The 23,479-nt window shown below is 51.6% G+C and overlaps 1 protein-coding gene across 1 annotated transcript; it reads left to right on the top strand.

Moving 5' to 3' along the window:
* On the top strand, positions 1–22,543 carry KHSRP (KH-type splicing regulatory protein). The gene is made up of 20 exons (XM_065419683.1): positions 1–192; positions 5,675–5,771; positions 6,369–6,407; positions 6,737–6,776; positions 7,356–7,405; positions 8,692–8,763; positions 9,508–9,565; positions 11,065–11,236; positions 12,239–12,337; positions 14,037–14,135; positions 14,335–14,437; positions 15,435–15,535; positions 17,691–17,832; positions 17,938–18,098; positions 18,219–18,337; positions 19,165–19,253; positions 19,384–19,581; positions 20,158–20,235; positions 20,405–20,562; positions 21,810–22,543. The coding sequence occupies exons 1-20, from the start codon at positions 1–3 to the stop codon at positions 21,816–21,818; spliced, it is 2,076 nt and encodes a 691-aa protein (XP_065275755.1). The 3' UTR covers positions 21,819–22,543.
* Positions 22,544–23,479: the final 936 nt, after the last annotated feature.

Genomic DNA, 23,479 nt, shown 5'->3' on the forward strand with positions numbered 1-23,479 from the left:
ATGTCGGACTATAGCCCGGCCGGGCCCCCGCCCTCCGGAGGGCCCCCCGGTGGGGGAGCCGGCGGAGCCGGAGCTGGGGGGCCGCCCCCGGGAGGAGCGGGCGCGGGGGGGCCCGGCCCGGGCGGAGCGGGGGGGCCGCCCGGGGGGATCCGCAAGGACGCCTTCGCCGACGCCGTGCAGCGGGCCCGACAGGTGAGGGGGCGGCGGGGCCGGGCCGGGAGCCGGGCCGGGAGCCGGGGGGGCCCGGGCCTGAGGCGCGATGGGGCGGAGCGGGGCCGGAGCCTGGGGCCATGAGGGCTAGAGGGGATGGGCGGAGGGAAGTGAAGGGGGGTGAGGATGGGGGCGGAGGAAGGGGTATGGGCCGCGAGGGCTGAGAGCGCGGCGGGGGGGGGGGGTAGAATTAGGGGGAGGAAGAGGTCTGGGGTCTGGGAGCAGAGGGGAGGGGGCTGAGAGGGGTGTGGGTTATGGGGGGAGGGCGGATAAGATGGGAGGGAGGGAAGGGGTATGGGGTCTGGGAGCAGAGGGGAGGGGGCTGAGAAGGGGTGTGGGTTATGGGGGGAGGGTGGATAAGATGGAAGGGGTCTGGGGGAGGGGGTGAGAGGGGTGTGGGTTATGGGGGAGGGTGCATAAGATGGAAGGGGTCTGGGACAGGGGAGGGGGTGAGAGGGGTGTGGGTTATGGGGGAGGGTGCATAAGATGGAAGGGGTCTGGGAGAGGGGGTGAGAGGGGTGTGGGTTATGGGGGGAGGGTGGATAAGATGGAAGGGGTCTGGGGGAGGGGGTGAGAGGGGTGTGGGTTATGGGGGAGGGTGCATAAGATGGAAGGGGTCTGGGAGAGGGGGTGAGAGGGATGTGGGTTATGGGGGGAGGGCGGATAAGATGGGAGGGAGGGAAGGGGTATGGGGTCTGGGAGCAGAGGGGAGGGGGCTGAGAAGGGGTGTGGGTTATGGGGGGAGGGTGGATAAGATGGAAGGGGTCTGGGGGAGGGGGTGAGAGGGGTGTGGGTTATGGGGGAGGGTGCATAAGATGGAAGGGGTCTGGGACAGGGGAGGGGGTGAGAGGGGTGTGGGTTATGGGGGAGGGTGCATAAGATGGAAGGGGTCTGGGAGAGGGGGTGAGAGGGATGTGGGTTATGGGGGGAGGGCGGATAAGATGGGAGGGAGAGAAGGGGTATGGGGTCTGGGAGCAGAGGGGAGGGGGCTGAGAAGGGGTATGGGTTATGGGGGGAGGGTGGATAAGATGGAAGGGGTCTGGGGGAGGGGGTGAGAGGGGTGTGGGTTATGGGGGGAGGGCGGATAAGATGGGAGGGAGGGAAGGGGTAGGGGGTCTGGGAGCAGAGGGGAGGGGGGTGGAATTGGGGCTGCGGAACAGGTATGGGGGCCTGGGAGCAGAGGGAAGGGTGGAGAAACGGGTAAGTGTTATGGGGATGTGGGGATAGGATGGGGTGGGAGCAGAGGAGGGGGTATGGGATAGGGAAGCAGGGGGGTGGAAGGAGGGGGTATGGCTTGTGGGGGGGGGAGGATGGGGTGGGAGCAGGGAGATAGAAGGGGTATGGGTTGTGGGGGCTGGGGCCAGAGGGGAGGGGGCCTGGAGTGTGGGGGATGGATATGGGCTGTGGGAGGAGGGGGCCTTAGGGATGAGAGGGAGGCTGGGAGGGTTGGTACCAGAGCTGGGGGGAATGGGGTGGAGAGAGGGATCTATGGAGAAGAGGAATTAGGGACTGGGGGAGGAGTATGAGGTCGGTGTTGGGAACAGAGGGGCTGGGGTCTTAGGCGTGGAAGAGGAGGTGAAGGGTTAGAGGGAGCTGGTGGAGATGATAGGCTGAGTGAAGAGGGGCAGGAAGGTGAGGGGATCCCCCAAGGTGGCCTACTGTTCCCCCATGGCAGTAGGATACTCACTTCTATCACCAGCTGGGGGAGGGAAAGGTCAGAGTTGTTCATCTGCATTGAGCTTCAGGGTTTCATGGTCCATACTGAGGTTATTCTTAGCCTGGGTCTCACTTCTTGCTTCATGCATGTGGAAGAGGGGGATGGCCAGGCTCCTGGGTCTCTTCCCTCACATGTGGCCAGCAGAGAGCTCTGCTCAGCCCTCCCCTGTTTTTGCCTGCAGCACCCACTGGGGCCTCATCCCTAGTCCCACATTAAATAGGGACATGTTTGGGATGGTCCTCCTTATTTCGGGGGTTCCTTCCGTTCTTGTTGCAACATGACTGTCCCAAAAGGAGAAGGTTAGCAGTGTTAACCTCGTCCTCAGGTGGTTGGTGGTTTATCTAACCTAATGGGCAGTAGGGCTTGTTGTCCCCACACATCCCAACTTCTGCAGGTATCCCTTGTTTTTCTGACTTTGCAAGGCTAACGGAATGCTATAAAACCCCAGAGCCATGGGCCGCTAACCCAACTGCTCAAACAAGCTTGTCTCGCACACACAGTCTACAAAAAATAGACACCCAACATTTGGGAGACGGGGTGACACTTCCCACTGAAATTGTGGAGCCGATTAACATCTTTATCAGCTAGGCAAGCCATTGCAACTCATGGCTTCATTTCCTCAGGCTACAGAGGAAGAAGCGTAAATGCTGACAAGTCAGTCACAATTCAGATGAACGATTGCATTTGCAGAAGGAATTTCTCTACGTTGAAAATGTCTGTATCCTGCTATGACTCGCGGGCACTGGTGGTTGGACATAGCGCTGAAATGTGGGCTCTGCTAACATGCAGGGAAATCCTGCACTAGTCTTGCCACTGCAAGGAAGTACTGAGATGCTGGTGATTTGGCGATATGTTTTATGCTAATTTTCTTCCCAACTTTTAGGTGTATTTTTCTGCAGTGCTAAAATCTTGGAATATTAATGCATCTGTGTGTCAGATGGATGCTACAGTATAAAACTGACAACTTAAGTTTGGGAAATGTATTTCTGTAATTTAATGTCTTGGATGCTTTATAGCTGGCTCTTGAAATTTGACTTTTAAAATGAGAATATTAATTTTGTTTTTAGGGGATCAAGGGGCAAAGCTCACTTCGTTCAAAAGTGAAGGATCCCAAAAATGAAACACATGTGCAACCTTAAATCAGGGATAAGTTTGTTTTTAATCAAATGAAGGGGTGGGTGGGATGGTTCATTAGACTAATAATGGGGTGTACAAAGCTTTTCACTTCTGTGTCCCTGATTGAAGTCCAGTTTGATAGCTACCAAAAGTGCTTACCATCAAATGGTGTGGCTGGGCTGGGGAGTTTAAGAACAGGTGTGCACTTAACTTTTGTCAATAGTAATGTCAGTTTAGGATGTAATTTTTAATGACACTTTTATACTGACAAAAGCCCTAGTGTAGACCCAGTTATGCCAGCAAAGAGAGACTTTTCTAGAATAGCTTCTTTCCTTTGGGGAACTGTGTAAACTGTCCCGGTACAAACACTCTTAATCTGCATCACCACTAGAAGAGTTTGCAAGGAGAGCCCTGCGTGGGACAATTTTTTTTTTTATTTTTTTTATTTTTTTAAAAATCCTGCAATACCCACTCCCACCCACTCCTGCATTATTTCTTGCATTTTTATCCCACTCCCACCTGCAAAAACCTTAGATCCCACAAGAGAAACAGATTCCCTCCACGCTACTAAAAACAAAAAAAACTCAAAACAATCCCATCAGTGTCTTTCTCTCTGAAAAAATGAAATTCAGACCATTTTTACCATTAAAAGAATAAAACAAATCTTTAACCATTTAGAGTTTTCTGGCAAATTACTGCAATCTGGGGTGTGGGGGTTTTTTTTGCCCACCCAATTGCATCTGCAACAAAGTAAATTTTACCAGTTCCTGCTATTATGGCAACAGGTCCTGCGGGACCTGCAGGATTCCAGTCCTGCTGCAGGCTCTGTTTGCCAGGATCGGTATCTTGTAGCTATCCCAGCAAACCTTTTCTGGTAGTGATTAGGCTTCAGTCGGCTTCTCAGTGAACAGGTGTCCACAACACACATCACCAGAGTTCAATTGGCTTCCTCACCAAAGGGGTAAAATATTGAGTGGGCCATGGAAACTGAGCTGTCCTCTGCCCCAAGGAAGAGTCCCTCCAGGTCACTTGAGAATTGCAGTTCTTCCGGGCAGGGATAGCCTTTTGTGAATTGTACAGCAGCAAGCTCACTGTCAGCACTTAACAATAATTACTAGTAGTAGTGGATGACACACATTGCTCGGGGCATTGTAGGGAATCTTGCCTTGCTGTTGGACTACCGTGGCTGTACTCGATTTGGCTAGGTAGAGAACTTTGACCTTCAGTGCTGTTCATAAGATTGACACTATAAAAATGACGTATCTGCCAATACCCAAGCACAGGATTTTCTCTGTCCTGCAACAGCTGAGCACATCACCATGTCCTCTACTGTCTTCAGGTGCCTGTGGTGGTGTCAGCTCCTGTTGAGCAGAATCCTAAACTTGAGTTGCAGCAGGTAAATAAACAAGGGAGCTACTTCTAAAAATCAGTTGAAAACCAATGTTAATGCAGTGTTAAGGTTGTGAATTTAAATGGGAAATACAAAATATCATCTGGTCGTCTTAATTCTATCCTATTGGATCTTAACTGTATACATTAATCTAACCAGTAATCGAAATGATGCAGATTTGTAGGTACCAATTATTAGCGAATATACTCATTACACATTTGTCTTGTGTGCACAAATTCAGATTCTCATAAAAACACTAACTATTGCAATGCTTGACTTCTTAATTAAAATTTGCAACCTTCATGTTGTATTAACAGTTTTTTTGCATTTAATTTCCTAAGTTTAATGAAAGAGGGAAATCTGTCTGAGTTGTGTACACTCATGTTAATGCCAAATTAATGCATGCGCACACCTAAGAGACACGAGTGTATACTGATGCTTCCAGAGAGCTAGCTGGAGTGTGAGGAATTTGAACTGAGCGTGAGCTAACAGTTCTACATACAAGAAACACTGTTGTGACCCCGCGTTCTACCTGAGAGGTAGGAATGGGACACAGTCTGTCTCAACTGGCGTTCAAAAGTGGACTCTTAGCTAGTGAAATTTGCTGCTGCACATTCTACTTCCACACTCTAACTCCAAATAATTTGAATGTGGTATAGTTCTCTTGACCAAGAGTTCTGTGTCTGGTAGGTATAAAGCTTGAAGGTACTGCCACTTTTGAGTTACATCAGTGAACAGAAACATAGGAAGGGACATTATAATGTGTTGTTAAATAAGGTTTTTTTTGCATAAAAATCGCATTTTGGCTGAAATAAAGTACAAATCTTTCAGCCCCAGAAAATGTTTTTCAGGAAGTTAAGCACACAAGTTATTAGTATTTAGTAGCTGCAGTTTTTCAGCTTTAATAGTGTTTGCTACATGCAAATACTATAATAAATGGCATTAACTCTATATCTAGACCTAGGTTAGAGCATTTTTTTTTTAGTGCTGTAATAACATTCTAGCCCTCGCTTAGCTTAAGCGTGGTTGTTTAATGTAGTCCTCTGAACGGTGTAGTCTAGCCTAGGACTTTTTAAATGGCATTGCAGTTATTGTGTGGTATATTTAATGGACTGAGGTCCTAGGGCTGGAGAATTTTGTTTTTGCTAATCCAGTTGCTTTTACTTTCCCATTTGTTGCTAATTTCTGGAAGGATTTTCCCTTTGGTAGTAACTGTACAATGCCAACTGCTTTCTTTTCAGATAGCGGCTAAAATTGGGGGTGATGCAGCTACCACGGTGAACAACAACACTCCAGACTTTGGGTTTGGGGGTCAGAAGAGGCAACTGGAAGATGGAGGTACTGCAGGGTGTTCGTTGTCTATATTTGAACAGCACCATTATGTGATGAGTGCTGGGCCTTGGTGATACTTAGCACTTATATAGTGCTTTTTGTCTGTAGAGCTTGGGGGGGCTTTTCAATATATCCCTATTGTACAGCTAGCACAGATGAGAAGTGACTTGCGCAAGCTCTCACACAGAGCCACTGGCCGAGCTGGGAGTAACCCCAGTGTCTCTGCACTCTTAGTCGAGTACCCTCTCTACCCGAATCCATGGCCATCTCTGATTCCCACACCTGTAGAAGTGCCAGGGCCTTTCAGCATGGGTGAAAGATTCCTGGGTGTTGTCTAAGCACAGGATGGACAGTACTACATAAATGCTAGTTGTTGTCATAGGTGCTTGGATTTAGAATATTAATTTTTATTTTGATAAGTTTCCATTGTGTAAATGTTCTGACGGTTTCCTTAATGCGGATGTGCATAGCTCACATCTAGCCCATCATGCTTCAAGAGTTGGTCTCCTATGTCACACGTCAGCATGTGGAGACGGGAGGCCACCTGTAAGGACTGGAAAGAGGTTGGCTTGCATCTAATCTACTCCCTTCTCTCTTAAACAGACCAGCCAGAGAGCAAGAAACTGGCTGCTCAAGGTGACTGTAAGTACAACTTACATTAAAAGGGATGGGAAAATAACGTTATAGCTGTGTGAGGAGGTGCTGTTAACCACATACAAAACCCTCTGATAGCTGTTGCTCACCTAAAGTGGGTGTTTCATGTTGAGGCTGAGAAAATAAGAGTGGATTGGGTGAAAGGAAGGGGAAGATTTGGGTTAGAAATATGTAGGAACCTGTTTTTAACCTGCTGGGATTTTTATCTTCCATAGACTGCCTGGATAGTGACTGATTTGTTATTGGCTTTGTGGCATTGTTCTGCATTCTGGTATGTGAATTCATAACCCAAAACCTCTCATGGTTTTCCTTTTCAGCAATGTCAGCTCAACTTGGACCGATCCATCCTCCTCCCAGGTAAACTCTACCTTCACCCTTCTCCCCCACCCCAAAGTCACAAGGCTTGTGAATTTGAACGGAACGTTCAGAACCAGATTAGCGACACCTCTTGTACTTCAGACATCTGCAGGAGGGGCAACGGTGTGATGCCCCAAAACTTAACAAGCTGCTTTGCTCAGATGTGAGGCTTGCACTTTGAGTCGTGTGACATGCCATTGGGGAGACTGGTCACTCCTGGCATGAGTGTGCCGTGTTGGTAGTGAGGGACGTGCTTCTTGGCCACCAGCGCGGTATTTCTAGCTCTTGTGCAGCCTTTGCTTTAGGTTTCATAGCTTTGGCTTCTGTAAAACCAGAGCACTGTGTGCAAATGCTGATACAGTCGACTCCAGGACACGTAACTAGTTTGCCATGCGTAACCCTGAGACTCGGCATCCCCTAGACTAGTGCCAATAGCTCAGTCACCTTCCAATCGGTCTGTCCTCCCAGGAGAAGGAAAGTCCTTTTTCTTTTGTTTCTGATCGATGCAGGTGACTATCGGTTCCTTTTTTGTTACCCTCCCACTCCTCACTTTAAGCCACTGACCGTTTCCCTTTGCAGGTCTACAGTGACTGAAGAGTACAGAGTACCTGATGGCATGGTGGGACTCAGTGAGTATTAGACAGGGAGGGAGCAGCCTGCCGTTGCTTTAGAGAAAGGCTTTCACTGTTACTTTTACTCACAAATACCTTCCTGGCTTCTCAGTGCCAGTTGCTGAGCTTTTTGCAGAAAAGCTCAGTTGTTCTTGGCTCTTTGCTCTGATCCCCTTCATTATGTTAGGTGACAGCTATCAGAGATCTGACTAGCATTTGAGTCTTATCCTGACACTCTGGCAACTCTGGTGTGGCACTTGTGCCAGCCAGGAGAGAGGCAGAGTGGAGCATTGTTTTATTGAATGCACAGGCTCAGACTCCCTGCTTTAAATGGTAGGGATTAGATACTGAGGGCAACTTCCTAGCTGGGTGTGTTGTCACCGTGGTTGTTGGCACTTCCATTGTGTACTGAGATTGTAGTCTGTGGGCAGTGGCATGGATTCACAGGAGTGTTGTGAAGGGCTCCGTGTTCCTCTCCCAGGGTAGAGGGGACTTTCAGTCTTGTCTGGCTGATCTGAGAAGCAGTGACTGGCTCTGAAGGGAGTCCACGCTAGACCTTTGCCAGAAGGAATGGTGGCTGTAACACTGGCTTCAGCGTGATGCTAAGCAGGAGAAAACTGGGCTCCATTGCATACAAGATCTGAGCCCAGGAAACAGTTGGTTTACAAGATGCGGTTTCAATTGGCTTGGCTTTCTGAGCTTTTTGAGGCTAGTGGAGGAGTTGGCTGAGTTTGGGTGCACCAAACTCCCCTTCAGAGGCTGATTCCTTTAGGCTGCCCAGGCCCTGTGGTGAACAAGGCCCTTCTGAGAGTCTTGTTTAACTAGATTTAATATTTGAATCGGTTGCTTGTCTTCCCCCTTCTGATGCCCATAGACTCGCATGGGGCACTGGACTTGAGCCCTGCATTCTGTTCGCTGCTGCTTCAGTTTCCCCTTCTCTAGAAAGGAGATAATGAAACTCACTCGCCTTTGTAGAGTGCTTGGAGATTCATGGCTGAAAATTGCCATATGTTAGTAGCTGTGAGAGCGAAGATCATCCTAGAACCTGCAGTGGGGGGGCCTCCACTACATTATATTTGAACATTATTTTTACCATTCCTCCAGTAGAATGTAAGGCTTCTATCTTCTGCATGGAGATAGATGGATATTGGGTTGTTTTCTTTTTAAAGTGGTTGCAGATTAATAGACCATAACTGAATCCCATGAAGCAGTTTGCTTTGAGACCTGTCTGCTAGTGACATTTCCTTTCTCTGTAGCAAGCTGGTGTTCCTTAGCAGTTCTTCTCCTTTCCTTTTTCCCCCCAGTTATAGGCAGAGGAGGTGAACAGATCAACAAAATCCAGCAAGACTCTGGCTGCAAAGTACAGATATCGCCAGGTATGGACTGGTGCAAGAACTCTGCAGAGCGCTCATCAATGCCCAGCTAGACTTGTCTCCCTGGGCCCCTTCATTTGAGGTGTAAATTTATACCGGTGAACATAATTACCCCTGTGAGCAATGGATGTGGTAGAGTCTCCATCTAATGTCTGTAGTATGTTGGCCTCTGTGGCAATTCCTGGGTGAAGTTCTATACAGCCCACATTATGCAGGTCAGACTAAATGATCATAATGGTCCTTTCTGGCCTTAAATCTTTGAATCAAAGAATGCCCCTGGCATCATGCGTTCCCCAGAAATGTTCTAATGTGTTCCCGGGGGTGTATGTGGTTTAATAGTGTGTTAGACCGCTCTGGCCATGTCTTCCCTGGGATGCAGTGAGTTCGCTCATCTATACAATATTGCCTCGCTACTGTAGTGACGTCCTATGAATACCAGGGGTCATTGATATAACATGGCAGAGGCCATCAGCACCAGCAGGTATAAGGGAACTTTGAGCCACATGGCAGTGTGCCTCTGCTTAGAGAACTCCGCCACCACAGAGCATTCCCCCTTTGGATCTCTGCCCAGTTATTCCAGCTCCTTAATTGTGCCATGGGCACGTTGTTTTCTGAAACCTGTTGCCCAGGCAGAGCTGACTTAGTTTGTAGGGAGAGAAAGCATAAGCACATCTGTAGAGGTTCCTGTGGGAACCTCTAGGCAAAATGCCCTAGGAGCATGTCCTTTAACACTTTCTTCTCCTGCAGACAGTGGCGGATTACCAGAGCGGAGCGTCTCTCTGACTGGATCCCCAGAATCTGTCCAGTGAGTACACCCTTTATTCAACTATGGGTCCTGGTGCAGATTGGAATCACCTGTCTGTCAGGCAGGGACTTGTTGCTGAACTTTAAGCTCAAATCTTCAGAACTTCCTTTGTGTTTGCTGCCCCTCCTCCCTCACGGACAAACCACTGCCAACGGCTCTCACTGTCACCTGCCTTCTGCTGTGCTGTCCTGGGGGTTCTGCTGCTGTTTGGTGGTTTTCTTCTTGGGAACTTTCCCTGTCTTCAGGGAGGACAAGGGCCTTATAGAGTTAGTGGGAAGAGAGACCCTGAAGAAAATTCATAACCCTTCCCCTCCCCTTTCCAAATAGTGAAATTTTGAGTGGGAGGTTTGCAAGCATAGGGTCTCCTGCCCCGTCATTAGAAGGGACTGTTAGCCTCTTGCCTTGAGCTGGGCAGTTGACAGGGTTCGGCCATAGGACGTATAACCAAAATGCCCAGCTATAGGTGCAGCAGTAGGAATCTCCTCACCTTACTGCTCAGGGCTCTTGATGACAGAACAGCAGTGTCCACTTTGGTTTATAAAGACAGCACGCGAGCCATTAAAAAGCCTGCCTGGCCCGCTCTTCTCCGCGTCCCTCCCCCCGCAGGGGCAGAGGGCAGAAGCTTGGTCCTGCCGGTTCCCCTGCCTCTTCCCGCAGTGTGATGGGTTCCTGCCCCTCCTCCTCCTCTCCATCCTTCCTTCCCTCCCTCCCTGCTGGCCGGCCAATCAGCTGATGGCCCTTGTGAGGGAGGAGTGGAGTCAGCTTGCTGCTCAGCCCGCTGCCAGTCTGGGGTCCTGGCCGCCGGCCCCGCACAGCCCGCTGCCAGTCTGGGGTTCTGGCTGTCGGCCCCATGCTAGCCGGGGTCCTGGCCGCAGGCCCCGCTCAGCCTGCTGCCGGCCTAGGTGAACAGAACCCCAGACCAGCAGCGGGCTGAGTGGGCCGGCGGCGTAAGATCAACATTTTAATTTAATTTTAAATGAAGCTTCTTAAACATTTTGAAAACCTTGTTTATTTTACAATACAACAATAGTTGTGTTATATATTATATAGACTTATAGAGAGAACATCTAAAAACCATTAAAATGTATTACCGGCACGTGAAACCTTAAATTAAAGTGAATAAATGAAGACTCGGCACACCACTTCTGAAAGGTTGCCGACCCCTGGTTTATAATCATGGAGTTAGGGTGTGGCAATTGGGCCTGCCTTCTTGGCAAGGCATTGCTGTCCTTGACTGAACAAACCCCTTCTGGAATACGCAGGGCTAGACAGAAACCTGCGCAGTGTGTGTTATCTGGGCTGTCCTCAAGTCTTGAGACTTGGCATGGTGGGATGGGAGCTCACGGAGGGAGGCATCCCGGAAGGGAGCTGGGTGGGCCACTGCAGTGCCAGGACCTGTCCTGTGTATTGCATTATTAGTCTGAGGTGTACGAATGGCTGATAGGTGCACACACCCTCTCTGCTCACCACCATTGCTGGTTTTTTCTTTCCCCTCACAGGAAGGCGAAAATGATGCTGGATGATATCGTGTCGCGGGGTCGTGGGGGGCCACCTGGCCAGTTCCACGACAACGCCAACGGGCAGAACGGCACAGTGCAGGAAATCATGATCCCGGCTGGGAAGGCGGGGCTGGTGATCGGCAAAGGGGGAGAGACCATTAAACAGTTACAGGTAAGGGCTGGGAGCCACCCAGGCTGTGGGACAGGTGGACAGAGAACTCCTTGTGGTTAGAGCAGGGGGCAGTGCACCAGAGCTGCCCCTTTCCCCTCACTTAGCAATTTCCTCCTGTCTCGTTAGCTCTACCCGCATTGTGGCTCAGCCCCCTCTAGCAAGGTGCCTTTGGTGGCCTCTTCATCTCGAGCATTGAAAGGCTTGTGCTCTAGGGCCAGTCTGATTCCTTCTGAAATTCTGGTCATTCACTAATGCGGGGGTGTCCAGCTGTGCCCTGTTAGCTCAGGTGGGGTCCCTGGTCATCTTTTCCTCAGGAGGCTCAGCAAAGTCCATATAATGCCCCTAAGGCCCTGTCTATGCAAGAGGGGTTATGTTGGTGTTGCTCCACCAATCTAAGCTGGGCTTGGCACCCATCTAACTAACCAGGGTAAGTCGCTCTTGTAAGCCCCAGTTTGCACTGGAGCAACCCTGTGCAGACTTCCCTAGTCTAGATAAACCCCAAGGCAGTTTTTCTTAGCTGCCTCCCTGGCATCTCTGGAAGAGTGCAGCAGGACCAGAGCGACACTGAGTCACGTGCATCAGCCAGGGCACAGGGAATCCTGCCTAAGTCGGCACGTGTTCAGAAAGCTTCACCACTGGAAGGGCTAGGAGCGTAACTCAATGGAAGCCTAAAACCCTGGAGATCCCAAAATCTACAGGTAGGGGCTTGTGCCCTCGGCAGTGATGGTTCCAGGGCTGGTCTCCACTGCCAAGTGCCGTGTCTGTAATGGAACCAGGGCTCACGACATGAGCTGAGTTGTTGGGTGAGTCTCTTGAGACCAGGGTGAAGCTCCTGGAGTTGGTTAGTGGGGACGTCTGGTCCCCTCCCCTTCCCCTGTCCGAGCTCAGGTCAGCGTAGGCTGTGGCAGGCGCGTAGCATGCTGGAGAGCCGCTGGAGAGCTCTAGCTATCGACTTGCCCAACCCCTGGCTGATTCCTTCCAATCTTCTCCACCCCAATGCAGGAGCGAGCTGGAGTGAAAATGATTTTAATTCAAGACGGTTCCCAAAACACCAATGTAGACAAGCCCCTTCGGATAATCGGAGACCCCTACAAAGTCCAGGTAGGTCCAGCTGGCTCACCCTAGTGGGAGTGTGTGTATGTAACCATCTGTGTGGAGAGCGAGGGCAGGAGGTTGACTGACTGCACTGTTGCCCGATTTCCCCGTGGAGAAGGCTTGTTGTGGATGGTATAAGGTGGTTCTCGTTACGTGTTCCCTTTATTGCCGTGGCTCTCAACCTTTCAGACTATTGTACCCCTTTCAGGGGGCTGATTTGTCTTGCGTACCCCAAGTTTCACCTCACTTAACCGCTTGCTTACAAAATCGGAGATAAAAATACAAAAGTATCACTGCCCACTATTACTGAACAATTGGCTACTGTCTCATTTTACAGTATAATTATGAAATAAATCAATTGGAATATAAATATTGTACTTGCATTTCAGTGTATAGTCTATAGAGCAGGATAAACAAGTCCTTGTCTGTCTGAAATTTTAGTTTGTTCTGACTTGGCTAGTGCTTTTTCTGTAGCCTGTTGTAAAACAGGCAAATCTCTAGATGAGTTGATGTATCCCCTGGAGGACCTCGTGTACCCCTGGTTGAGAACCTCTGCTTTAGTGGTCAGTGGTTGCGTCTGACGAAGTGGGTATTCACCCACGAAAGCTCATGCTCCAATACGTCTGTTAGTCTATAAAGTGCCACAGGACTCTGTTGCTTTTCAGTGGTCAGTGGTTACCTGCCTTAGGGCCATTCTGAAATTAACTGCTTTGGCTCAAACCTTATAAATATCCTAGTGAGTCTTTGATCTCTCCAGAACGCTTTACGCATTCAGAATTGCTTCACACACACATCTCCCCCAGTGAAACCACTCTGGGTCCAACAGCACAACCTTGTTTAGGACAGGAAGTGACTACTGAATAGTGTCTGCTTGAGAGGAAGGTTGGGCTTGTGGTTAAAGCACCAGGGTAGGAGTCTGGACACTTGGCTTCTAGTCCCAGCTCTGCCTCTCCACTTGCTGTGACAGCGATGGACATCTTGCGAGAACACGGACAAGTTGTATTTTTTCCTATTTCCCCAAAATGACACTTAAATGGGATGTGGGAATGAATTTGATGTAAACTTCGGAGCTCCTCAGGTGGTGATCACGGTACAGGTATAAACGTGTACTGAAATTATTAAATTAAGCAGCTAGGGAGTCTGCCAGTCAGGATGCCTGGGTTGTAGCAGACACTGTATATCCTTGGGCAGTTGGACCTCAGTCAAAGGAGGCTGAATATACCTGCCACACAGCTGTTCTGCTATTTATAAATCACTGAGATCCTCTGTGAACAAGTGCAAAGCAGGCACTATGCTACAGTGGCCTAATAGTACCTGCATGGCTAGGTAGAAAGAACGGAGGGCAAATTTGGGAATTGCCCAGCCTTGGCCAGGAGACTGGGAACAGAGCTGTGCGTGCCTGAACTATCCAACATGGCTGGGTGTGTGCGTGTCACTCATGGCTCTTCACTGGAGCAGCATTGTTCCCAGCCACTCGGTAGCAGCTATGGCTTACCGGGACCACTGGGATCCTTTCTGTGTGGGCCCCTGGGATTAAAGTCCCTTAAGCTAGCTAATGGTCCCCATGTATTTAAAGAAGGAATTCTTGGCTGGGTGCCCCCATGGTCCATGCGAGCCTCAGTCAGTACTGCTTACTCTGGGAGCCAGGCCTGCAGCGTGGGGGTCACTGGTTCCCTGGGCTCATGTTGCTGTTTCTTGTTTGCAGCAAGCATGCGAGATGGTGATGGACATCCTGCGAGAACGTGACCAGGGAGGCTTTGGTGACCGAAACGAATACGGTTCCAGGATCGGTGGAGGAATAGATGTAAGACCGATTTAGCGCATTAGTTTGGGGGAAAGGCTGCCTGCTGCTGGTTCTGTCAAGGGAGGATGTTACGTAGTCTGACAGTAGGGGGCAGCAGTCACCAAACAAAACCTTGGGCCTAGTGTTCTAGGAAATTACTTCCTAGGTCTTAGCCGTGTTTCCTGTTCTCCAGTTAATTTTGCTCTTGGCCCTTGCTCAGGTCCCTGTGCCCAGGCATTCTGTCGGGGTGGTGATTGGCCGTAGCGGAGAGATGATTAAGAAAATACAAAATGATGCTGGAGTTCGGATACAGTTCAAGCAAGGTCAGAAGCCTAAATAGCTCTCCTCTTCCCCTTCCCCAGAGAATCCTGCCAAACCCATCACCTGCATGGCTAAGCATCAAGATTCTTATCTGCCAAAAACTCCGCCTGGGTGGTTCTGCACACAAGTTCCCTTGGGTGTCGATATTGTAACTTACATCATTCAGTGATCCCTTCAGAGTACCTCATTCATATCCGCACCATACTAGACTTTTTTGGGGGGCGGGGAGGGTATTTTTCCTGAAAACCAATAAGATAGATTGTTTTCCTTGGAAAAAATCCCTAGAATTGCCTATCCAGTCTCTCGCCTGTGGGTTAAGGGGTCAGGAAGGAATTGTCTTCCACCCCACATGAGTGCAAATAGCCCAGTCATTATGCAAAATGGGATGGGATGGTGGCCGCCTTCTGAAGCAGCAGGTATCAGCCACTTCCAGAGGCGGATAACCTGGCTTAGGGAACCAGTGGTTGACCTTGGGTGGCAAATCCTGTGCTCTGAGCAGTTGTTTAATGGAGAGCTCTTTTATGCATAGAGCAGATTTCACTCAAGAGGTTAATTTCCCACATAGCTTAAACATACCACTTTAGCCATCTGCTTCTTCAGGCTGATTGGACATGTCACCTGCCCTTCCACCCACTGATCCTGCGTTAATGAAACAGGCACAATGCATGCGTAAAAGGCAGACGAAGCCCATTTTAGCATGGTCTGCGCTGTCCAGATAGTCTTAATCCAGGAGGTTGGCGCCTAGTACTCGTACCCTGTCTATACAGCCCTCTTCACCATGGTCCCTGAGTGCCACAGCTGAGGATGGGTGCAAGGGGATGCTATTTTGCAGAGATGCTACTACTTCCTTTTACACTGCTGTGACCACAATGGTAACCTTGTCTGCTGCTAATGCCAAGTGTTCTGGGGCCTGGCACTTGTCCAGAGCCCTTGTCTCGAGGAGTCGGGCATGGCAATGGGTACCTCGCTTTGTTGAGCTGGCTCCTGTGCTTGTTTCAGATGATGGGACAGGTCCTGAGAAGATCGCCCATATTATGGGGCCCCCAGACAGGTGCGAGCATGCTGCCCGGATTATAAACGATCTCCTGCAGAGCCTTCGGGTAGGTAACACTGGGGTGCCCTAGGAGGGGCTGACCCCACCCAGTGTGTTCCTTAGCTGGTGAATAGAGTGATTCAGGGAGACGGTCTCAAAGCAGCTTGGTAGATCAGAACGAGACCTACCATGGGACAGGTTACCCTGCTGCTGTGGGGTTCTTGTACCTTCCTCCAAAACCTTGGGGGTTGCGTCTGCTGGGATAGTGGGCTAGGCTGGCCTCAGGTCTGATCCAGTCTGGCTATCCGGGTGTTCCTTTAACCAACACAGGAGTCCTAAAAAGAGAACCTGTGCTGCCACTTTTCTGCTGTGTGATGTATAAGGGGGGCCTGAAGAGTCAAATTTCTTCCTACTTATTTCTAGATTTAAAAACAAATCAGGACTGTGGTCTTCCCTGGTTTTGGCAGACCCGTGGGAGATAGCAGCTCTGTTTATTGCAAGCTCTTAACACCTTAATTGAAAAGCTGAGTGTTGCAAATTAGGGTTCTTTTTAATCAAAATGTTAATTAGGTGTTAACAGAAACACTTACATGGTGACTCAGGGCATGTCCACACTAGGGGAGCTACAGTGTCACAGCTGTAGTATCTTAGTGTAGACGCTTCCTACAGTGACAGTTTCTGTCGCTGTACGTAATCCACCTCTCCGAGAGGCAGGAGCTAGGTCAACTGAAGAATTCTTCTGGTGACCTAGCTGCTCCTTTGAGGGTTTGGTCAGCATAGCTACAGTACTCAGCAACCTAGCTAGGTCGAGCTAAATTGTAGGTGTAGACGGGGCCAAGGCATGCTTTACAAGCTCTTTATTGATTTTTAACGATTTCAGGTGTCCTTATTTCTTACTGAAATAGTTATCCCAGTGCAACCCATAGCGTGGATGCTGTTAGGATAACCTTTAGTTCTTATCAATAGATCACAAAGGAGATAGGGAAAGTGAGGTACAAGGAGGACTTGCCCAAGGTCACTCAGCAGGGCAAAGCTGGGAAGAGAACCCAGAGCTTCTGAGTCCCTGGCCAGTGCTCGCTCCACTAGACCACACTGCCTCCCCTTATCTGTGCCTCATACCAGTATGGCTTGGTCCCTTTGTCAGGCTTGACAAAGCCCTGGCTGGGATGATTTAGTTGGGGATTGGTCCTGCATTGAGCAGGGGGTTGGACTAGATACTTCCTGAGGTCCCTTCCAACCCTAATATTCTATGATTCTTTCCCATAAGGGAATAGCTGTACCAGGGGAACTGCCCACAGTAGGGGGCAGTGCCACTTTAACTGTACCAGGGCAAACCAATAGAAAAAGCTGTACAAAAACAGTTAGCCCACTCCTAAAAATCTGTCCCTCTTAACAAGTAGCTTTTGTTCTTGTGTTGTCATTAACACTAGCTCTGGTCCCAGCCTTCCAACAGGCAGGACCTGAATTTAGAACCTAAATAACAAGGCAGAAAAATACTTTCTGAAGGGGCATTTCTCAACCCTTTCAGGATGGTGGCACCTACCTAGATGTCAGATTTTCATGACCACCCTCTAAGCCAGGGGTCGGCAACCTTTCAGAAGTGCTGTGCCGAGTCTTCATTTATTCACTCTAATTTAAGGTTTCGCGTGCCAGTCATACATTTTAACGTTTTTAGGTCTTTCTAGAAGTCTATAATATATAACTAAACTATTGTATGTAAAGTAAATAAGGTTTTTAAAATGTTTAAGCTTCATTTAAAATTAAATTAAAATGCAGAGCCCCCCCCGGACCGGTGGCCAGGACCCGGGCAGTGTGAGTGCCACTGCAAATCAGCTCACGTGCCGCCTTTGGCACATGTGCCATAGGTTGCCTACCCCTGTCCAAACTGACTGTAAGAGTGTAAAAAGTATCCGCTCAAACCTTATAGAACGTGTGTTTGGAGAGGCCGACTGAGAACCTGACCTTGAAGGGAGAGGGAGTGAGATTTTCTTGGCTTTCAGTCCATGCTCACAACCTGCCCCCAAGTGACCGCTCTTTGTGCTCTCTGGGGCTCAGGACCTGGCGCATACCCGCTTTTCCTCCCTCAGTGGGTTGCTTTTAAAGCAAAAAGCACCTGAACCACCAGACTGATTTCCCCCGCTGGCACGAGTGCCAAGATGTTCACCGCTGTAGTTGGCTGCCAGTGACCCTTCCCTGAAGCTGTTTCTGCTGTTGTCTTGCAGAGTGGCCCGCCGGGTCCCCCTGGCCCAGGAATGCCCCCCGGAGGCAGAGGCCGTGGCCGAGGGCAGGGTAACTGGGGGCCTCCTGGAGGAGAGATGACCTTCTCTATCCCTACTCACAAGTGTGGGCTGGTCATTGGCAGAGGTGAGTGCCCTTTGCCATCGGCTCTTCTTCATACAGCGGTTCCCGGCGTCTCCCCCGCCACCGCTCCAGCAGAGCCAGAGCTCACAGCTCCACGCTCTCTTCCAGGCGGGGAGAACGTCAAAGCCATAAACCAGCAGACGGGGGCGTTCGTCGAGATCTCCCGGCAGCTGCCTCCCAACGGAGACCCCAACTTCAAACTGTTCATCATCCGCGGCTCCCCGCAGCAGATCGACCACGCCAAGCAACTCATCGAGGAGAAGATCGAGGTGGGTGCGGGGAGTGCCCCCAGCTTCCACCTACCCCCACAGCCAGGGGGCAGCAGAGCACTGGAGGCTGACCCGGGGCATCGTGGCTCTCAGCACTTACGGATTATTTCCTCTCTCCAGGGCCCCCTCTGCCCAGTTGGGCCTGGGCCTGGGCCTGGAGGGCCCCCGGGCCCTGCTGGCCCAATGGGCCCTTTCAACCCAGGACCTTTCAATCCAGGGCCACCAGGAGCTCCCCCTCAGTAAGTATTGGAATCTCCTGCCTCCTTGGGGGGGGCGGGGGAGGGAGTGCACGACATGCTGCAAAAAGGTGCTTGTGGTCTGTCTTTAGGGGGGTGGACTGAGCAATAAATCCAGGGGCATCTGGTGGCCTGACAGGGGCTGCTCCCCTAGTGTCCAGGGAATCCCCTATAGTGTCTAGTGCACGAACTTTGGACCATCCTTCCAGTCTGGGAGCAAGAAAAACAATAACCCTAAGTTGTGCTGAGGAAGCTGCCAGCCAAAGGCCCCTGCTCCTCCCGGCCTGTTCGGCCTGCGAGCGCCCCGGGGGGGGAAGATGGGAGACTGGCTAAGCCTGCAGAGACCTGGTGCTGGAGCTTGATGGACCAGAAGCAGGGCTGCAGGGAGTTAGTCTGCACCAGGGAAGAGTAGTCTTGGGCTTGCCCTTTGGTGGAGGTGTAAAATAGGTGGGGGTAACCCCACCAGCTCTCCAGAGTCAGCTGGCCTCTTCCCATCCTCGAGAGCTGGGCAGCACCAAGGAGCCCTGTCACTACCCTGGAGCCTGCTGTGCCAGGCCCTGGTCAAACACAGACCAAAGGGAGCAGAGCAAAGCCTCTGTCCGTCAAAGGGACCAGCTAAGGCCCATTTGGCTCTTGTGGGCTGCCTGTCCCCCACTGGGGCTGCAGCAGGGATCTGAGGACCATGCTTTGGGGAGATGAGCAGGGGGCTGCCCCAGCTGTACAGGGGCCTTCCCACCCTCCCAGTCAGCGTGTCCCAGCGGGGTTCTGCTCCTCCCTCTGCAGTGCCTTCTGTCACCCCTCCTCATTAGTGTCTCCTGCTTTCCTTTCAGCCCTGGGGCTCCTCCCCCCCACCCATACCCACCCCAAGGCTGGGGGAACACCTACCCGCAGTGGCAGCCTCCAGCCCCTCATGACCCAAGTAAGTACCTAGAGCTGCCCCTCACGAGGGTAGGGTTGGCTCCGGGGAGCAGGTGGGCGGGCAGCCCTGTTCGCCACGTGCTGGCCGGGGCAGGAGGCGGGGTCTGTTCTCATACGTGGCTCCTTTCCAGGCAAAGCAGCAGCGGCAGCAGATCCCAACGCGGCCTGGGCAGCGTACTACTCGCACTACTACCAGCAGCCACCTGGCCCTGTGCCCGGGCAGCCACCAGCTCCCACAGCGCCCCCCGTTCAGGGGGAGCCGCCGCAGCCGCCCCCGGCCGGGCAGTCCGACTACACTAAAGCGTGGGAGGAGTATTACAAAAAACTAGGTAATGCCCTGGGCTGTCCTGGGGGAATCATTCCGCCTATAGCGGGGAGGAGGGGGTGCTATCCAGAGCTAGCGCAGCTAAGCCCCGGGTGAAGAGCGCTGTGCTGGATGGCAGCAGTGAATCGAGGGGCTCAGCCCAGCTCCTTGTGACACCAGGACTGACGCTAACAGGCCCTAGTGCAAAGGCTGAGCATTGAGGGTCCTGAGAACTGAACTCCTGAGGCAGGTACCTCTTGCTCAGGGCTGAAGCAGACAGGCCTGGCCGCATGCGTGGGCGGGGGGTGGTGCTAGTGACAGGCCGTGGGCTGATTTCCCCAGCACAGAGCAGTCAGACCTGTTCTGAGAGGGAAGGTCTCTGAGGTCAGGTGGAGAAAGGACCATGGGGCGGACCCAGCAAGTTAGCAATGTGCCCCGCAGAATCCGTGTGAACGTACCCAGCCAGAGATGCCAGTTCGTGCTGGTCTCAACCCCACTAGGCAAAGGGGGCGGTAATACTGCCTGACTCCTCCTCCCTCTCCAGCTGCTCACTCCCCTCGCCCACCTGTCCGGGGTCCCTAATGCATGTCTCTGCCCACAGGCCAGCAACCCCAGCAGCCCGGGGCACCCCCACAGCAGGACTACACGAAAGCCTGGGAGGAATATTATAAGAAACAAGGTGAGTGAGGCCTGGCCTGGAGCTCCTATGGACGGGGGTGGGTGTGTGAATCAGCGAGGAGAGCCCAGCTCCTGTCCGCTGACCATTGGAGACATGGGGGGAGGGGTAGCCCTGTGCCTCTGGAGTCACTGACTCACCCCCCCTTCTCTCCCCTGCCCCATCGTAGCAGCTCAAGTGGCTACTGGTGGAGGACCAGGGGCACCACCGGGACCTCAGCCAGACTACAGCGCAGCCTGGGCAGAGTACTACAGACAGCAGGCTGCCTACTACGGACAGACACCGGGGGCTGGGGGCCCAGTGCCGCCACCCACACAGCAGGGACAGCAGGTGAGTGATCGGCCATGTGCCCCGCTGCCTGCCTTCAACCCCCAGCTGTAGCTCCTCCTGCCTGGGTGAGACCCTCGGTCCCACAGGAAGTGCTTCCTGAGCGGCATCTTTGTGCTCGTGCACCGGCTCCCACATCGGTCGTCGACGGGGATTCAACCCAGGACACCTCGACCTACAAGCATGAGCGTCTACTGCTTGAGCTAAAGGACCCAGTCCATTAGCTGGAGGCAGTAGTAGACTCGTAAACCTCTTCTATGGATCCGCCACTCGGTGGCAACACAGACCCACGCTGTTCATGTGGATTTACGTTGACCCGTAGACACCTGGGGGGGGTGGTCGGAGGAGATGGGAGCTCAGGGAAATGGACAGAACTGGTAAGATTCTCCAGTTTCCACTGGGCTCTTAGCTCCGGCTCACAGGTCCATTTTCAGGGGCTAGGACTTCTTCGTAGGGTTAGGGGTTGTCTTATCCATTGGGGGATGTGGGAGGGATCACGGGTAGTTCCGGGAGATCAGGCTGCAGAGCTGTCGGAATATAGCAAGCGTCAAACCAGGGGAACTCGTTCAAAGAGAACCTGGGTGTAGAGTCCGACGTTTCTGACCAGCTTCTCCTCTCGAAGGTGAGCGCACGCTCGGCAGCGCTGGACTGAAAGCAGCTGTTCGCTGACCCAGGGAGCTAGATTAGCTCCCGCTCAGCCTCTAGCCTGGCCTGCTGCAGCTCTCAGGGTCTCAGGCCTAGCGCCAGGCTGAGCAGTTACATTCTAGGGCCACAGTCTTCAGAAGCAGAAGCCTAAAAATCCGGTTTCAGCCACATTTAGGCACCTGACTAAGTGACTTTTCCAGCAGCGCCTGGTGAATTCACTTGGTCTTGCTAGGGGCTCCGTGCCACCCACTTAGCTGCCTAAATATGCCGAATTTCAAGCAGCCCCCTTTAGAAATGCTTCCCCAGGCCAAGACTTTCATCTGATCTTCAGGACTGACCAAAGCTGCTGCTTCCGAAACCTAGATTCTCTTCCAGACTTGACCTGCCAATTTCCCCTTTTCAAACACCCTGCTTCCGTGGTGGGATTTCCTAGTGTGCAGGGGAGTTGGGAGCCGAGGGCCAGTTTTCCCTCCACTCCCCAACTTGGCAGCGCAGTGCCAGTGCCGTTGCAGCAGAGGGGACCCTGTGTTGCTTTCGGACTCTTCCGTCCGTAGCGGTGTCTATCAGGGGTAACTGACTCCTGTCTCTCTCCCCGATCCTTGCAGGCTCAGTGAATTGAATGTGAACTTCCCACCTGTGAAACCTTTTTGTTTTTGGAAAGAGAGATGGCCGCTGTTGGGGAAGGGAGCCGGCCCCTGGGTCTGATTGCTGGGTTTCTTAGCGGAACCTCGGCTGCTCCTCCTTCGAGTCTCTTTAAAATAAAAATAAAATAAAAAAATAAAAATAAAAATATCTGAATCCTTCATGTTGAGCCAGCTGTAGAAGATAGCGAACTAAAACTGCTGCAAGAACTCAGCCCTCCTGAAACACACGTCGATTTCAGGGTAACATGTTTTTTCTTTTCGTTTTGTTTTTAAAAAAAAATAAATAAAAAACTTTACAAGGAGAAAAAAAATCACTCTGCTTTTTAGTTAGAGTTGGAACATTCCTCGAATAAGGTGTCGGTGTTTCAGATAAAACAACCCCTTTCCCCCTCCCATTTTCCCACAATTGGGACTGGTCTGTCATGTATTTTGTCTGTTCAAGAGGAAACTGAAACAAACAAAATTGTACGCTCAGTTTTTACTTTTTACCGCTTGTTTTTAACTTCACAAATAAATGATAACAAAACCTGCCTGTGTCTGCTGGGTGGCGTCTGTCTGTCCATAGGGTTTTGAAGCGGATTGTTCTCATGATATAGCTGTTGTAAAACCTGATGAACTAGGAGCTCCTGTGGTTTTTTTATAGTTTGAGCAGGCAATTGTGCTTTGTTAAATAAAATGCTCTTTTTGTTTTGAAACCAACTCTGCTGCACTGTTTCCAAACCGAGCAACTGGCGATACGGCGCGCCCTGGGTACTGCCTGTTATGGGGGGCTCTATACCACTGCCCCTCAACGGGGTATCTGGCCTGTTGAGCTGAGGTTACCCCATGGGGTAAGGAATCGCTTCTGCTGCCTGTTCTGAGGAACCAGTGGCGCTGTGCTCGGTCCATTCAACACCTCTGGTCTCTGAGCAATCCCAAGGGGCTGTAGTTTCACCTCTGATGCAGTGGGAATGGACCTGCCTAGGGCCAGCTAAGGCCTTACCTATCTGTGTAGTACCTGAACACCTCCTGCTCATCCCTGTTAGTCCCTACAGCCCCCGGGGCGGCAGGCCAGAGTTCTGATCCCCAGTGGAGGCACAGACTGACTTGCCAGATTCCTCGGGGGTCAGACCTTGCACCTGGTTTCCCCAGTCCTAGGCTGATGCCCTAAGCACTGGACCCTCCTCTGCCTACGGACAGATGAACCTCCCTCGGCTCGGACTCTCCGGCTGGTGCAGGAGGTTGTCCAAGCAGATGAGTGTGAGGGGGACCTGTTGCTTCCCCGACTCGCTCTGGAGGGTCCGGGTAAGACACTGCTCCCATACAGCGAGGGCTGGAGAGCGCTGGCTATTAAAAGCAGCTTTGGAAAGGTTCTTTCCCATCCACCCACTAGCCAGTCCCCTGCTTGGGGTGACGCAGGGGGAAGCCTTCCCTGGAACCAGTTCCTGTGTCACCTCTGCTAGCCTCCCTGTTCTGCCCAGGCAGCTGAGGGGAGAGCTTGGCATAAAGCCCAATTTCAGACTGATGCAGATGTGGGGCTTTTGCCAAGTCCCTAGTAGCTAAATCCCCCCGGAGTGGGGTGAGAGTCTCTCATGGAAGGGGAGTGAACCCTAGCCCGGGCAGGAGAACTGTTCTCGTGGGGCCTTGCATTC

This window comes from Emys orbicularis, chromosome 19 (assembly GCF_028017835.1).
Source record: "Emys orbicularis isolate rEmyOrb1 chromosome 19, rEmyOrb1.hap1, whole genome shotgun sequence".
In the NCBI taxonomy this organism is placed as follows: domain Eukaryota; kingdom Metazoa; phylum Chordata; order Testudines; family Emydidae; genus Emys; species Emys orbicularis.